The 18,000-nt window shown below is 43.6% G+C and overlaps 1 protein-coding gene across 3 annotated transcripts in view; it reads right to left on the bottom strand.

Moving 5' to 3' along the window:
• Window positions 1-17,721, bottom strand: part of TANC1 (tetratricopeptide repeat, ankyrin repeat and coiled-coil containing 1) — a 158,464-nt gene extending 140,743 nt beyond the window's left edge. For all 3 annotated transcript variants that reach the window (XM_075070211.1, XM_032795123.1, XM_032795121.1), the window contains exons 1-2: window positions 17,662-17,721; window positions 3,434-3,507 (exon numbers count right to left, since the gene is read on the bottom strand). In XM_075070211.1, the coding sequence (XP_074926312.1) occupies window positions 3,434-3,494 (61 nt within the window). In that variant the 5' untranslated portion in view covers window positions 3,495-3,507; window positions 17,662-17,721. The remainder of the gene's footprint in view (window positions 1-3,433; window positions 3,508-17,661) is intronic.
• Between the last annotated feature and the right edge of the window lie 279 nt (window positions 17,722-18,000).

Here is an 18,000-nt window from a genome sequence, read left to right on the forward strand (position 1 = left end):
AGGCCACTTTAATTTTGTCCCCCTGTACGAATGCATTGTGACACAGTCCAATTACATGATTACATACTATCTTTTTTTCACAGGACTCTTGCCTCGGTGACAGTGCAGGATGGATGGTGTTCACTTGCGGTGTAAGTATTCAATATTTTGTTTTATTCTTGTTCGATGTGTGGCCCCATGCCTTATTTACTGGACACCCTGCTACTTCAAACGCTGCTCTGTTGACAAAATTATTAATTTCCTTATGGGCTTTCTATGGTACTCATCACTAAAGCATCTGAATGCTTCACAAACACTAATTTATTTAAAAACACCCCTGTGAAATGAAGGGATAATATTCTTATTTTACTGATAGTGAAGTGAGGCATACAGAAATTAAAGTCCCAAGTACACAGTAATTTTGAGTGGCCAATCTGACACACCTTGGATGTCATTTTTCCAGAATACATAGCATTATATAGCAATCTGAACATATAAAGCACAGTTCCTATAAACTTCAATTGCAGTCATGAGTGCTCAGCATTTCTGCAAATCAGAAGTCAACCACCTAGAAAATGAGGATCATACAATCAGCGACCACCTGAAAAATTTGATTTAAAATGTCTTGCTTAGCATCACATAGGAATTTTGTGGCACAATCAGGGGTAGATCCATTCCCCATTCAACTATTTTAAACCATGTAACCATCAATTCTCTTCCTGAAGTCCTTTGCTTCATTCATTACACACCTTCCAACTTTACAACAAATGAAGCAGAGGTGCTGCAGACAAGTATCATCTTCAGTACACAACCCTGATTCATCCCCAGAGCAGGTCCATCCTGCCCTGCATGACGAAGTAGTCCATGTGGGAAAAGGTAGTACATGATCATATAATTAAAGACTGTATTATAATGCATATGCACAAAGGGAACAAATTAAGGTTGCACAGACAACCTTAATTCTGGCACTTCCTAACTTTTGAGTGCTTGACTTTGCAACCTTAATAATGTTCTAGTAACACAGTAGGTTTTTCTTTTGGTTGACAGACATGTAGTAAGGGGCCTATGGTATTTGGAAGCATGTAATACCCTTTTTCAGGCAGCTTGCAGTCTGAAGTGAAGCCTGCTTATCCCCATCATTTGCTAAGGCACAAAGATGATACCTTTTTCTTTTTCCTGAGACCTAACGGCAGCCAGAATTAATCGTTTTGAGTGTTTTCTCTGTTTTCAATTTCTTTAATGAAACTTAGGGTTTCTCTACACATGACACTTGGGAAAGTTAAGACAAATGAGCATAAATTATGTTCTCCAGAGGATGTTACAGTGAGTTAAAGTCACTTTATTCCTGAACAAGAGCATCCGAAAGGGCTTTAACATGCTTCAATTTACACACATTGATTTCACACCTTTTACAGGGAATTAACTACTTTCCTGAATGTCCCCATATAGACATGGCTTACAAGTCTAGGTCACCTACCCTATTTTTCCTGAAAGACATTATGGATAGGACTCTGTGTCTGTCACAGAGGTTGCAGAAGTCAGAGATTCCTAGGGTTGCCAGGCATCCAGTTTTCAACCAGAACACTCGGTTGAAAGGGGACCCTGGCGGCTCCAGTCACCACCGCTGACCAGGCCATTAGAAGTCCAGTCGTCAACAGAGCGGGCCTCAGGCAGGCTCCCTGCTCTGGCTCTGAGTGACTCACGAGAAGTGGCGACACATCCTTGCAGCCCCTAGGTGCAGAGGCGGCCAGAGAGGCTCTGCGTGCTGTCCCCACTCCAAGCGCTGGCTCCACAGCTCCCACTGGCTGGGAACCAAGGCCAATGGGAGCTGCGGTGGAAGTGCCTGCAGGCAAGAGCAACATGCGGAGCCTCCCTGGCTGCCCCTGCACCCAGGAGCCAGAGGACATATCGCCGCTTCCAGGAGCTGCCTCAGGTAAGCGCCACCCATAGCTCGCTCCACACCCTGAGCCCCTTCCCGCACCCCAACTTCCTCCCAGAGTCCACATCCCACTCCCCCTCCCACACTCCAAACCCCTCAGCCCCCCTCGGAGCCCCTCCTGAGCCAGAACCCTCACCCCCTCCCACACTCCAGGCCCCTGTCCCAGCCTGGAGCCTCCTCCCATGTGCCAAAGCCTTTAGCCCCAGTTCGGAGCTCCCTCCTGCACCTCAAATCCCTCATCTCCGGCCCCACCCCAGAGCCCACACCCACTCGTGCACCCCAAGCCCCTCATCCCTGGCCCAACCCCAGAGCCTGCACTCCCAGCCAGAGCCCTCACCCTCTCCCGCACCCTAATCCCTTGCCCCAGCCCAGTGAAAATGAGCAAGTGAGGAGGATGAGGGATAGCGAGCAACAGAGGGAGGTGGGATGGAGTGGGCAGAGGGTGGGACTTCAGAGAAGGAGAGGGGCCTTGGGAAGGGGTGTTGGGTTTTCTGCGAACAGAAATTTGGCAACCCTATGGATTCCATGACTCTCCACAAGCTCCGTGACTTCTGCAGCAGCCAGTATGACTATCCCCAGGGCCGCCTAAGCAGCTGGCCCCAGGGCCAGCCATATCGGCCATTGTTGGAGTAGCTTCACAGCCAGCCACCTGGGCAGCCCCGGGGCCAGCCACACCAGTGCCCTGAAGCGTCCCTGGGGCTAGCTGCACTGATTGCTGCTCAGGCAGCCCCGGGCAGCTGGCCCCAGGGACCACCTGAGCAGCAGCCAGTGTGGCTGCCCCGGAGACTGCCTGAGCAGTGGTTCCAGGGGCGGCAGGAGCAGCTGTTGCTCAGTGGCCCCCATCAGCTGGTGCTGCTAGCCTCAGTGGCCCCCAGCAGCTGATGTCCCTGGCCCCTGGATCCCCCCAAGCACTGCATACACACCCCGCCACTCCCCAGAGCAGCGCGCGCGCGCGCACACACACAAGCGGCCCTCCCCAGAGCAGCACACACACACACCCCGGCCCCGCAACTAAGATTTAGTCAGGGGTATTTATAGTACACGTCATGGGCAGGTCACAGGCTGTTAATTTTTGTTTACTGTCCATGACTTTTACTAAAAATACCCATGACTAAACCCTAGCCATAACTATGGACAACTACGAATCAGTGGGTTTATGGCATTGGCTATAATTTACAAAAAATAAAATAAAGCATTTTTTATGGATTTCAGACAGTACTATATCAAAGTACACATTTGGGACATATCATCTCAAACAATATTGAGTTACTTAGAGCAAATGTCTGTAAACCACAGATATTTATCAATAATTTTTATCTAAAAGAATCTAAGTAATTTTTTACTATTAATTTGTCTTGGCTCTTAAAATAATTAAACTCTGTTTAAATATACTTGAAGAACTGTAATTTCCTTAAGAAAATATTAAAATTAAAATATCCACTTATGAAAATGTCAAATGCTGAATTCATGAGTTATTATTAGATCTACAGTATAGTAATATTTCAATATTCATACCTGATTCCTTCTTGCTTCCCTTTGCACCTTCTCGGCTCTTTTTTAATACTGCTTTTAACATTTTAATACTGCTCCTGAAGGAAGAAAAAAAAATTTAAATACATCATTAATAACAGAAGTTCACCCAAAAAGAAAATTGCAACAGACAGGAGGAAGATAAAACTAAACACGAGGGTATTCATTTGAAACATGTTGATGGTTTACATTAATTTTCTATAGCCAAGTTACATTGTTCAAACCAAATACTGAAGCTGCAAGGAATGTTTTAATACTTGAACCAAGTGATTAAGGGTTCACTATCTTGTTATAAAGCAAAAACAACATACAGCATTCTCCACATTCCACATATAATTAAGGTTATGAGGCTAAACCTGGATAAGTTACTGTAAGACACTCTAGCAAAAGAATGTCTGCTCCAGACCAGAGTTCATCAAGGAGGAGGAAAATAAATTTAGACAAAACAATACCTACTTGAGGTCGAGTGAAGGTGGCAAAAAAACACTGTTGACAGTACAACTTATCAGTACCTTCAAATGCTGATATAAAGAGTAAGTACAATAGAACTTCTATATGGAACAAATATTTTTACTAACTTAATCCTCCACAAGTCATGCCACTAAGAAGCCAATTTATTTAAAACCATCTTTGCACTGTTTTGCCCCACAATCATGAGTCATCACTACCAAGAAATTTTGCATTAAAAATACAATTCCAGTTTCTGTTCCTTATCTCCCATTCCACAGCCTAAAAAACCTAATTTTTTGTATCATCAACTTCTGCAGCAGCTAATTAGTTTCAGAAAGTTACAGACTAAGAGAAGAGAAAAAACATTTGGAAGAGAAATTTCTAAACAAAATGTTCTGGTTCTCATGGAAATGAATATGAAACAATGAATGAAAGAGAGCACAAGGGTATTACTCTAAGAAAAATGGTCCCTAAACATACCTTTTTCATTAAACTTCCTGAAGTATCAGAGTCCTCACCCTCATTTTAGCTTAAGGATCTTCTAATGGAAAAACACAATTCTACAGCTTTTTTTTTCTCTCTCTTTTCTTTTAAGTGTCAAACAAGCATACAGCATGCAATAACCAAATAAAGTAATTATTACTAATATGTACTGTAAGAATTTACTAACCTTGTGCAATAACAACGTTCCCCAAGATGTGCATCCCTATGGGTGCTCCACTGTAGATGTGTCTATATCCATGCTCTGCTGATCAGAGAACTTTGGTAGCAGTGTCCATGCAGTCCGCAAATGCGCTGTTTCTCCTCATGCTGTGCCACAAGGCTAGCCAGTGCACACAGACTAACCCTCCTCAATTCCTTCTCTACTGCAGAATCATAGCGAGAACTCCGAAGTAAAGGAGAGGAAGGAGCGTAATAGAGCACCCGTAAGGAGACACATCTCAAAGAACCATCATTACTGCACATGGTGAGTAACTTCTCCTTTGAGTACTGTCCCTACTGGTGCTCCTGAGCAGTACCCTCTTGGGAGGGCTGGGACTTCAGAGTCAGGTTAGTCAAAGATAATACTCTCGAGGCCAATGAAAGTCCAAAGGGAAAGACTGTGTTAGTAATAGTCGTGCACTAGGGTGAACCTGAGGAAACATCTGTAAGCCTGTAGTACTGAAATGGGAAAGTAGGCATCTTGTAAGTCGAGGGCCAAAAATCAGTCTCCCTGTTCCAGTGATGGAATGATCGTCGATAAGGTGACCATCTTGAATTTCTGAGCTTGGATGAACTTGTTGAGAGCTCTGAGGTCCAGGATGGGTCTTCAACCTCCCTTCCTTTTGGGTATTAGGAAATAACGAAAGTAGAATCCCTTGACTCGTAAATGTTGAGGTAGTTGTTCTTTGGCTCTTCACTACAGGAGGCAGTCTATCTCCCACCATAGTAGACTCTTGTGAGAAGAGTCCCCAAAGGAGGAAAGGGAAAGGTGTTGTGGAGGGGGTAGGAAGGTGAAGTGGATGGAATACCCAGACCTGATGATCTCTAAGATCCATCTGTCCAAGGTTAGCACTCCCAGGTACTGCGGAATGCTGCCGTATGGTGGCCAAATGGGTGCATGTTCACAGATAGTAGTGGAGAGTGGTCTCGCGGTACCTTAACCAGCCCATCAAAAGCAATGTTTAGGGCCAGGTTATTGAATCAAGAACTGGGAGCTGAAAGGCTTTCCTTTTTTCCGCTGGGGCCAATTGTTTCATTGTGACAGAAACTGGGACAAATAAGGACTCTGTTGGTGTTGAGGGCTAAAAAACAACATCTCTTTTGCGCCCGTGTATAGATTCCCAGTGACTTGAGAGTGGCCCTAGAATCCTTCAAGGAATGGAGAGAGGCGTCAGTCTTCTCAGAAAAGAGCTTCACACCCTCAAAGGAAAGGTCCTCCACCATGGTCTGCACCTCCTTCGGGAAACCTGAGAGGTGCAGCCACGATGCCCATCTCATCACCACAGCCATGGAGATGGTCCTGGCAGCTGTGTCAGTGGCATCAAGGGCCAACTGCAAAGATGTTTTTGCCACCAGTTGCTCCTCCTGGATGACGGCCTTGAAGGAATCTTGGAGAGATCTCTGGCAGCTTATCAATAAAGAAGTGTAATTTATTATAATTTGCATAGCTGTACTTTGCCGTGAGCACCTAATAGTTGGCAATTCGAAACTGTAAGGTGGCAAAGGAATACACCTTCTTATCAAAGACATCAAGGCACTTCCAGGCTCTATCATAGGTCGTTGTCCTAGAGGGGTTCTGTCAGCTACGAGAGTTCACAGCATCCACCATGATGGTATTGGACGGTGGGTAGGTGAATAGAAACTCTGATTCCTTTGTGGGAACATAGTATTTTTTTGTCCACCCACTTGTATGTCGGGGGCCATCGAGGCCGGGTTTGCCACACCATCTTAGCAGGGTCTAGGATGGCCTCAATAATTTGTAGGGTGATTTTGTAGGTAAATGAAGCATAGAGGATGTGGGTAAGCTGGTGGTGCATATCTTTAACCCCCTACAATGGTATGCAGAGGGTGTCCACCACTCTCTTCACCAGCTCTTGGACCAAACAGAAGTCATCTGCCATGGAAGGTGGCGACATCATGACCGCTTTGTCCACGGACAAAGAGGATATGGCCTTGAGTGTGACCCCCTCCTCTGTGTTCACCACTTGCTCCTCCATTTGTTGGAGTTCTGAGGACCGTGATGCTGTAGCTGAGGTGGCATACCTGGGAGGCTCTCAGGTGATGCTCAGTGCCCTCAAGGCAGGCTGCTGGTGTTGTTGCCTGGGGTCCCAGTATGGCCAATGCGGTAGCATAGGGCCTGATGCAGGTGCCCACGGGTGACTTTACCCAGATGGTGGCAGTGCCATCTGGTGGTACATTCCCAAACCCTGTTGATACTGGGTCCCATATGGCGCTTGGAAGAGTACAGAGAAACCCTGTCCGAACCATCATTTGTCATCATGCCATGCCCCTCTGATTGTGGGAAAATGCGTCTTGGTTGACCATAGGTTGATTCTGTGATCTTGGTACTGAGGGGTAGATAGTCAGGCGCTTCCAACATAGCCAGGTCATTGAACCAGGGGTGTAGCCACAGGTGGGCCTGGGTGGGCCACATCTAGGCCCACTCAAATCTGAGCTGGGGTATAGTGCTGCTAGAGCAGCTCTGGAGCGTCACTCAGGCACCTGAAATCCAGGACGGAGTTATGAACCTGCCCTTCAGAAAGCTACACTCCAACAGCTCTGCCTTACCATTTTCTGAGCTACCCCATGCGTGTGCCCAGCTTGGCAGGTGAAGCCCTTTGTTTGGGAGCACCAGGGCTACAAAAAGGGTTAGGTGTCAGGGAAGAAGCTGAACTACCAGAGTCTTATTGCCCATCCATTCAAAAGTTGAGGCTCACCCAAATTTCCACTCCTAGCTACACCACTGCATCAGACTGATAGAATTCTGCTGGTACCAAGTGTCCCAGCATTAGTGGCAAAGCTGGGGGAGACGGGAACTTTGCCATACTGATCCCTCCAGTGCTGGATGGTACCACCAACAGCTCACATACCAGGAGCATCTTAAGGTGTTTGCCCTCATCTCGCTCCAGCAAAGATTCGATTCCCATGCCAAAAGGGTTTATGGGCCTATCAACAGTACCAGACACCGATGGTCACTGCAAGACATGGGTGCCAGACAATCTCAGTCCCAGGATACCAAGCGAGACGGTGATCACTTTTGGCTATCCCTGGGCTCACTGAGAGGACTTCCCACTCTCTTTTTCAAGTTGTGAGAGGAGCCCTTGGACTGTTTCTTCGACCCACTATCCTTCAAAGTCAAAATCTGAAAGGAAGATTCATGTCCTCCTGAGGGCTGGGATCGGAGAGACGCTTCCATAAAGATGATTTTTTGGCAGAGCTCTCGGTCCTTGCACAATCTCAGTTCGAGCTGCTGGAAGAGGAAACACCTTTGTTGGATGTGACTCTCGTCAAGGCAGTAAATGAACTTGGAGTGCTTGTCCACAACCAGGATTGCTTCACTTAAGTGCAACATTTCTTGAAGCCCAGAGACACAGGCATACCCTTGTCAAGGGGGGTTTCCCCTCTCCTGGCTGAGAGCTGACACAAGAACAATGTCTTTTCTTTTTTCTTTATGTTGTTGTGGGTTTTTAAGGCTCCGTCAAATAAAAGCCAAAAGAAGGCTAAAGGGTTTCTAAAAGCTAAAGATTAACAACCCACTAATGGACAGCTAAAGGTTCTATCTCTAGCCAGAGGCACTTGAGAAGGAACTAAGGACAGTTAGCCTGGGCACTAGCTAGCCTCCTGGCCCAGTACAAGGAGAGACAATGCATGTGCAGGCCCAACGGACACTGCTACCAAAGTTCTCCAATCAGCAGCACAGGGACGCAGACACACCTACAGTGGAGCACCCATAAGGACATTTCTCGAAGAAGAATATTGTAACTGAATTATACAAAATCCATATGGAATAAACAGAAAAAGCAACTACAATCAGTTTTCTTCTGAAAAGTTTAACTTTCTGAACAATTTATACACCATTTTATAAAACAGAAGAACAGTCACCACAGCAAACAGTCCTTAGGATTCCATGAATAACCTGTACAGCATAAGTTTCTTATAAATTAGAAACCTGGAATCATTCCACTGCACCATCTAAATTTTGCACAGGGGAGGTGACAACATACACACAAGCAGGTCAATTTTTGCATCATGGTCAGTTCTAATATAATAAGACAGGATCTTAGAGGGGTGAAAAAGTCCTTTGTTAGATACTGAAAAGATAATCTAAACAAAAGTTGCACTGATAAACAGGGTGGATAAAAATCAATGATTTAAAAAAAAAATCGGATTTTTTATTTAAATTGAATTTTTTTTTATAAAATGCTTTTTGAGGAAAAAAAACCTATCTAAAGATCATTTTAATTAAGATCCATGATAAGTTATCTTTGAGCTATAATGTAATAGAGATTATAAATTCTAATTCTATAGTATGAGACAATATATTCATGTAATGTTTAAGAAAAGTTTTGTAAATGAGTTCCAATAATTCATGGATTAGGGACCCAATCTTATGGGGCTCCACAGGCTTCTGTATAGAAAGATTACTCTAAATAATCTATCTACCCAATGGGACTCAGTGCTCAACGTAGAAGATACCATCAGAGATGCTTAGTTTTGGAGTTCTCAGACTGTGGATTTGTGTCTCCAGAGACATGCTTGTTAATAGCAAAAGTGTTTTTAAATAAATAATATATAGAGGTGAGAAATAACAGACCTCAACCCGATTGATTCCCTGGAAATTTGTGTACACACAGTCAAACTCTTACCTCCCTCTAAAAGTGCAAAGTTTCAAAAAGTTCAATGAATAGAAGATTGCTGGGGACAGAATAGATCTGGACAAGGAGAAGTCTGGAGATAAATGTGAGAAGGGAAGGACAGGAAGTAGAAACAAAAGTGAAATTGTTTAAGCAACATATTCCAGAAATCTTGAGGTCTTTCTGAGTGCAGCTGTCATTGATTTGAGATCTGCCACACCATTCTCTCACTAGAAAGAAAAACCTATAATGGCAGCAGGCTGTAAAAGAGAGCCAGTTTGGGAATAAGAACCATTCAAGAAATACATGTTTGCTGATGATGTTTTAAAGAAAGTCACACCAGGGAACTGGAAGAAGTCACTTAAGTACTTGGATTCAGAGACTGTTGAAGTGATAATCTCATTTTTAACAGCAGTAGCTTCTTCTGCTGGCGTAGAAAGAATATTTTCTTCCTTTGCACTAATTCATTTTAAATTGAGAAGTAGTTTGGGACCTGAAAAAGCAGGAAAACTTCTTCTTCTTTTCCAGATTATGAACAAACAGGAAAATGAAGATGAGGACGACTGAGTTAGATGCAGAAGCCAATACTTTTAAGTTTCTCACGTTGACCTGACTGACATAGTGAATTTAATTTTGGTTTGGTTGTTTTTTTTTTAAATATTTATTTCATTTAACTATTGTAGTTAAAAACAATTTCAACAAACAAACCTCATTTTAAAAAAAAAACTTAAATGTTTGAGTAAATTCAAAAATTCATGATTGTTTTGTTAAAATGTTATATGTTCGCCATTGAAGAAAAAAATGCAGAATACATAACGTTGTTGTTTTTGTTAAATAAAACAATTTAAATGTCTGTCTGGTGATGTTCTTCTAATACAGCTTGCAAAGGAAATCCTCCAAATATTAATGAATAACCTCTTGAACTGAAGATAGCTCACCTCCCAGTGACTTCATAAATATCTGCTTCAATTACCTTTAGTAAATGAAATAACCATTCATTCATTTTCTGATATAGCTGTAAAACTAATCTGAAAAGTTCTCAAAATACAACACTTTAAAAATGTATAGTGTGTATCTTCAGAAAATGAAACCTACATCTATCTCTGAGTTGCGAAGAATATGTATTGAGCTTACAACAACCAACAAGAAGGCACTTTTATGTAGAAATCCATGATTAAACCAAGTCTTCCTGACTAGTGATTTAAATCAAATCCACCCTGCTGATAAATAAGACTCCTTAGCAGTGCACGTTACAGACATAGCATCATCGCCCATGCTCTGCAATGTCTCTCCACTTAAGCCTTTACAAAACATCCAAGTGAAAAATTATGTAGATCATATTATGGTTCCCCATGAGAACCAGTTTCCACAATGGCAAATGGAGATAAAGAATTCCTTTCAAGAATCTCCCTACCACTACACTGGAAAAGACCAATCTTCCATGAATGGGGGGACGAAAGGCTGAGATCATCACTAGATATGCCCTCAACAAGCTAAGCATAAGGTGCAACAATTGAAGATGCGGCAAATATTCCTGATTACAAGCCAGCATTGGCTGAACTCCGTAGGCCAATGACCAGATTGAAAACTGGGCCTATTTTGCAAAATAGACCATCCGGATAGAGGGTTTCCTATTAGTAAGCAGAACCTGTCAAATAGCCGCCAAACATTACTCTTCCTCCTCATTCAACCACAGAGCAGCCACATCGTGAGATGCAGGGAGGTAGAGGAAGAACTGGATAGCATAACCCAATTTGACAGTGCTGTTGATAGTAACTGAGCTCCAAACATCTAAAAAGCAAGCTAGCCTGTCTCCAAATTGGGGGGAGAGTGGGGGAAAGAGAGAAGAGAAACAGGATAATAGAAGTCACAACTGGACTGCCGCTCTGACAAACAAGTCAAAAACAACACTTGATGGCATTGGAAGAGGGTGTGTCGACTGGCCAAACCCACAACCTGAATGCTTCCACCTCTGGGACCTATACCCCTTCCTGGGGTAGTGCCACTGTCTCTGAGGAGGGAACAATTGTCCAAAGGGGCATTGCAGGCAATACTGCTGCAGCTCACCTCTGGCATCTTTGCACTGCCAGCATACACCCCCAAAGCCCTAGAAAGAGTACACATTTTTGTCGGTTTTGTCCAAAAAGAGGATCCAACTATCAAAGGGCATGTCCTCTATAGGGAGCAATGCCTGAATTTTGCAGCCAGGATGCCCTGCTCATGGTCACCACCAAGGCCATCATTCTGGTTGACGCATGTGTTATGTCTAGCATGGTCACCCAGGAGCCTTTGGCAATAAATGATTGAAATTTCTCCCTGGAGGTTTCAGGCAGCTGGTCTGTAAATTCAGACAGATGTCTAGTTTACAAAGTTGTATTTGGACAACAGTGCCTCTGGTTTGCAATCCTCATTTGCAGGTAAGAGGTAGTACAAATCTTTCTACCCATTAAGTCCCTCCTTTAAGAGGTCTTTTCCTTAGGAGTGGACTTCAATCTGCCCTGTCAAGCTCTGTCATTCACGGCAGTTACGATGAGTGAATTAGGAGCTAGGTGGAACCCCTCAGATCGCTTCATCAAGACAAAAGTAGTGTTTCTCCAAACTCTGTCACGGGTGGCACTGAAGCCGGTGTGCTCCAATTAACTCCAGGAATGCCTCATTGAGTATGAGAAGCTACTCTCCTGAGGGAAGATGGCTGAAGGATGTCAAACAACTTATGGGAATTCTCCTGCAGGAGCTCCATCTGGATGTCCAGGGAAGCAGCCATGTACTGCAAAAGGTCTTGGTAGGCCTTGAAGTCCTCAGGCACAGAAGGGGAGGAAGAGTCAGACACACCTGAGTCGCTCAGGGATGAGGAAGAGACAGTTAACTGTGCCAATGAGGGGTCCCGTTCCTGAACAGGCAGACATGGATGGGGCAATTCTAAAGACTCCCTGAGGTGAGAAGGGGGAACAACTGGCACCTGAAATTGTGGCAGGTGAACAGCCCCAGCCACTAACATGATTGGTTATCTTGTCTTAAGAGTTGGATAAGGAGTACGACCTCTGCACTCAAGGAGCAACTCATAAGTTCTATGGGGGCAGCTGGACATAAGGGTAAGGTCTTGGTGATCAGTAGGCACCAGGCCACAGGCTCCCATCCTGACCGCAGATCTCAGTACCCATGCTGCTCCATGAACAGTCCCAGGTGTAGGCCAGGAAATGGAGAGTGGGAGAATGATGCTGCCCTGGATGCCAAGAAGTCTTGAGATTCTGAGGGTAAAGGTGCAAGCAACCAGTCAGACTCATCCATCATCCAAAGCAAGGGAAGGATCGCTGCCAACTGCTGAAACACCTCATCTGGCCCAGTGTAGCCCTCAACCGTCTCCAGTGCTAGAACTGGTGTTGGTACTAAGGCTGTTTCAGTACTGCCACTAGCTGACAGTACCGAAGTGGGGAGCAGGTGCTGCCATGGTAACACCAGCAGAGTGGAATGCAGTGATGCTGAGGAGTTTCCCAGTGCCAAGGAAGTCCCTTGTGCCAAACCCAGCACCGGACTCACTTGCATGGTCTGCAGTAAAGAAACAGCGGGCTGCAGTGCCACCAGACCCAAAGGTTCAGTGGCCTGTCCAGGCAGCAGGGTTGTGGATGCCATAGCCCTGGCAAAGTCCTGGACCAAAGGAGACCTCTAGACGGAAAGGCAGAGGAAATCTGACGCCACATGATATGCTGTCAACATGGACACAGTTGGAGCTGGCATCACCTTTGTCAGTACCAGATCCAACAGACACTCCAAGGCCACAGCCTGAGTTCACGGTACAGAGCCTCTCGCATCCCTACATGGTATCAGGGAGCAGTTGGAAGGACATGCTTCATCCCACATGCCAGCAGCAGCTGTACTCTTCTTGGAGGAGGAATAAAAGACACCATGAGGACTGGAGCGGTTTTATGAGACCTTTTCTTCGGCACACTCAAAGGAGAGCAATTTCTTTCAGCCAGCACCACTCACCGAGATCAAGGGCAACCTATGACCAAAGTAGGCCTTGATAACGAAGCAGGCCTCATGACGAAGGTCTCTAGCCACCTGAGTCAATTTTGTGAATGATTCACAGATCAAACACCACTCTTTGATGTGAGCCTCATCAAGCAGATCAAACACCTTGTGAGAGAGTCATCGTTGAGGATCGCCTCTCATCTGACAGGCATTTGAACCCTGGTGAGGGCATCACCAAGGGAAAACTAACTAACGCGAATACTAGGGTATTACTAACTATATACAACTAGAACAACAAAGTCCAAAGATTCTCAGGAACTGTTAGGTTAAGAATCACAGAGCTCCAGCTCCAGCCACAAGTGATAAGAAAGAACTGAGATGGGTCGGGGAAGCATCACCTCATATAGCCAGGCGAGGGGCTACAGCCACAGGGCACAAGCACTACACCTCTATGGATACTGCTAGACAAAATTCTCTGGCTCTGGTGCACTGGATATGCAAACAGTTAAGTGGAATCTAAAGCTGCATCTACTCAAAGAATAACTTCAGTGGTCTTTTACAAGTCCAACATAAATAAAATTGAGGGAAATACTGGACTCAGCTGAAATTCAAATGGCAAAGAGAAGACCACTAATAAGAACTAGAATGGATTTTAAATAGTGTTGAAAGAAGTCTAGAACTTCTTTGAAAACTAACAAAGTTGCAGTTATATCAGGATTTTGGATTTTGATACGGGAAGCAGTTATAAAATTATATATAAAGTTTTATACAATTGGTTTTAAACAGACAGAGACAGACCCCTCTTTATCCTGAACACTCAACACATCTGTCTGCATAGAGAAGGCCAGATTGGGACAAATACGTTTGTAACTCTCTCTCTCATATGACAGACACAATTTTGTAAACAAACAAACCAGAAGTGTTATATTCTCCCCAGACTTCACCTCTACAATTATAGGCACGAAATATTAAAATGGTTAAAAAACTAGTCTTCAGATTAAAATTCTGTGCCTGCAACAGTTCTATATCTAGCAAAACTGAAGGCACTCCTACAGCACAGAAGCTTTTTCTGGGAAATGGAAGTAGTGCACTAGGAAAAAAATTACAAGACTGAAACTGGGGCTCAATTCCCATCCTCCTGTGTGGTCCTTATAGGCTTTGGACTTAAATAGATGCTACAGGAGATAGCGCTAGGCAACAGCTAAATAGAGTAATTACAGTGCCCGACTCCAGCCACCACACAGTGCTGCAGCAATAACAATTCAATTCTCCATCCATAACCTCCTCCTCTGTTGGTTGCTTCCACCTGTACAACAGAGCAGAAGAGATGACGACCTTCTCTGCAGAAGTCTTAGAAATGAGTGATAGTAGCAGCAGCTCCTCACAGCCCCAAACTTCTGGGCAATTATTGCTTAGAGGAGGAAGGATGAGAGTGGAAGCACAGAGAAGACAACATGAAACTGGGAACGAGGGAAGGGAAATAGTGTAGAGGTGATACAACCATCCTCCCCCTGCCCCCACCCCCAGGAAATGTGGAATGGGTGCAACTTCAGGAAAAGATAGCACTCATCAAACAAGTATGTAGCTGTAAAGGAGAAAGGAAGAACCATGACTTTGCATTAAATATGTCAAAGAACTACTTAGATTTGGAACTATAAACCTACTGCCGTAAAAATCTCACTTCACAGTATATATAAAAACCCACCTACATTAGATTCAATATACTTGACCATTTGTATTTTCTTCCCTCAGAAAAGAATACCTTACCACCACAAGATGAACATAGTAAGGTGTTCATTTAAAATGAAGACATTAAACACAGAAGTTACTCAACAGATTGTGAGACCAGTGCCAACAAATCAGGAAATTAGGGATGCATCTTAGGCCTTGTGAAGGAAAAAAGGTACTTTAAAAAGGATACGTGTTAGCCAATATGTTTTAATTAGGGCTGTCAAGCGATTAAACAAATTAATCGTGATTAATCGCGCTGTGAAACAAATTAACCACGCTGTTAAACAATAACAGAATACCATTTATAAAAATATTTTTGGATGTTTGACACAATTTCAAATACTTGTACATTGATTTCAATTACAACACAGAATACAAAATGTACAGGGCTCACTTTATATTTATTTTTATTACAAATATTTGCACTGTAAAAAACAAAAAACTGTAAAAGTTTGACAAGAGGTGAATAATTAACCTGCCTTCTATGCAGTATCCTAATTCTGAATGTGACAAACAAATAACCAGAAGGTTGTGCAGGCATAAAGTAGAGAGAGATCTCTTGAGCTTCAGAGGAAAAGCTGGGTGAAGCCTGAAACCTCTCCCAGTCAGCCGCTGAGCTGCATCAGGCAGCATCCCAGACAGCATGGCTAGAAGACTCATAGACTCATAGGTCAGAAGGGACCAATATGATCATCTAGTCTGACCCCCTGCACAAAGCAGGCCACAGAACCCTACCCATCCACTTCTACAAAAACCCCTAACCTATGTCCAAGTTACTGAAGTCTTCAAATTGTGGCTTGAAGACCTCAAGCAGAGAATCCACCAGCAAGTGACCCACGCCCCACGCTGCAGGGGAAGGCGAAAAACCTCCAGAGCCTCTGCCAATCTGCCCTGGAGGAAAATTCCTTCCCGACCCCAAATATGGCAATCAGCTAAACCCTGAGCATGTGGGCAAGGTCCCCACAGCATCAGGACATTCTCTGCAAGTAACTTCCATCCCATCCCATCGCAGACCATTGAGCGCCTATCTTCTGATAATCCAAGAACAATTGCCAAAATTAAACTAGTCCTATCATATCATCCCTTCATAAACTTTCAGCTTAGTCTTAAAAGCCAGATATGTCTTTTGCCCCCACTACTCCCTGTGGAAGGCTGTTCCGAAACTTCACTCCCTTAATGGTTAGAAACCTTCGTCATTTGAATCTGAAATTCCTACGTGTCCAGTTTGTACCATTTGACCTTGTGTCTACATAGTACTAAACTGAAATAATTCCTCTCCCCCTCATGTTAATCCCCCTGATATATTTATTATAGAGCAAGCATATCCCCCCGGAGTCGTCTTTTGGCTAGGCTAAACAGCCAAGCTCTTGAGTCTCCTTAATTAAGGCAGGTTTCCATCCTAGGATCATCCTAGTAGCCCGTCTAAGCCGGTTCGTTTGCATCTTCTTAAACATGGGACCAGAACTGCCACAGTATTCAGGTGAGGTCTCACCAGCGCCTTATACAACGGTACTAAACACCTGCTTATCTTTGCTGGAAATACCTCGCCTGATGCATCCTAAAACCGCATTGCTTTTTTAACAGCCATATGCATTGGGGCTATAGTGATCCTGCGATCAACATACCCCATAGGTCCCCTCCACTCTGTTGTTTCCAAATGATGGGTCCCCAATGTATATCTAAATTTCTTATTATTAATCCCTAAGTGCATGACCTTGCACTTTTCACTTTAAATTTCATCCTATTACTATTACTCCAGTTTACAAGGTCATCCAGATCTTCCTGTATGGTATCCTGGTCCTTCTCTGTGTTAGCAATACCCCCCAGCTTTGTATCATCCGCAAACTTTATTAGCACTTTCCCGCTCTTTGTGCCAAGGTCAGTAATAAAAAGGTTAAATAAGATTGGTCCCAAAACCGATCCTTGAGGAACTCCACTAGTTACCTCCTTGGCCCCGCCCCTTCTCTTCACTCTCTGGCTCCGCACCCTCCACTCCCCAACTGGGCCGGTTGCTGGAAGGCACTTGACCCTTCATGCCCCTCCAACGAATTGCCTATGGACCTTTGATTAGTAAATGTCTGGCACATTTTTTCAGCCCTGCATTAGAGGCTAGTTTTATTTGTACACTTTAATCTTGAGACAGCTTAATTTATTTGTAAAACCAAAGATGTAAGTTAAATTCCCAGCGATGTATGTATGCCTACGGCAGTAATTTTAAAATGTTACAGCACAAGTACCACCAGCACTTGTAGGAGATGTGAACACCTAATAGGAATCTCCTTTGCTGGGGGTAGGGAAAAATCATTCAACAATATTTGGAAACGAAAGTTCATTTTAAAAGGTTGAATAATTTGCAGAGTTCTGCTATATAGATACATGCATGATGTCTATCATTTCAAACTTTCTATGACTATATATGTTTAGGAAAAGAAATTGTACATCAAATGCCCACAGAACACTGCACAAATGCAATATATTAAACTGATTTCTTGCTATAAAAGTCATTTTGTTTTCTGGACAATGTTTCTAAAGATAGGAAATATCAGGAGGCAGCAATTCCTAAAAGTAGATAAATTTAGGAGAGGAGAACTTTTGTGTTAAGAAGTTAGACAAATCTACTGGAGACCTGATGTAGGTTCAGATTTAGGATAACGGGGGAGATAGGGGCAGAAAAGGGAGGTAAAACAACAAAACAACAAATATCAGGCTTCTACACTGACAGCTCACCGTAGGCAGAAGCAGCTTCAAAACTTGGGTTTCTGTTTCTAAATCCTTTTCCTCTTCCTGAAACAGAATAAAATTCACATTTTTGAGTTACAAAAACAAACACTTTGTTCATGTGCTGCCATTAACATGTGCAAATTCTACAAATTAAGTGTATGTTTTAGTACTACATAAACACAGCTCTAATTCTTCCCTTGTACTCCTGGCATATAACCCTACCTAGATTTCACACAAATCCAAGATTCCAAAGCCAAAACTCTCATAAAAGTTTTCATGTGTTGCCTTGTAAAGTCATCTTAAGATTTCTATAAAAGGATGCATGCTAAAAAAAATAAGAAAAAT

The sequence above is a fragment of the Chelonoidis abingdonii genome, chromosome 10 (genome assembly GCF_003597395.2).
Source record: "Chelonoidis abingdonii isolate Lonesome George chromosome 10, CheloAbing_2.0, whole genome shotgun sequence".
In the NCBI taxonomy this organism is placed as follows: domain Eukaryota; kingdom Metazoa; phylum Chordata; order Testudines; family Testudinidae; genus Chelonoidis; species Chelonoidis abingdonii.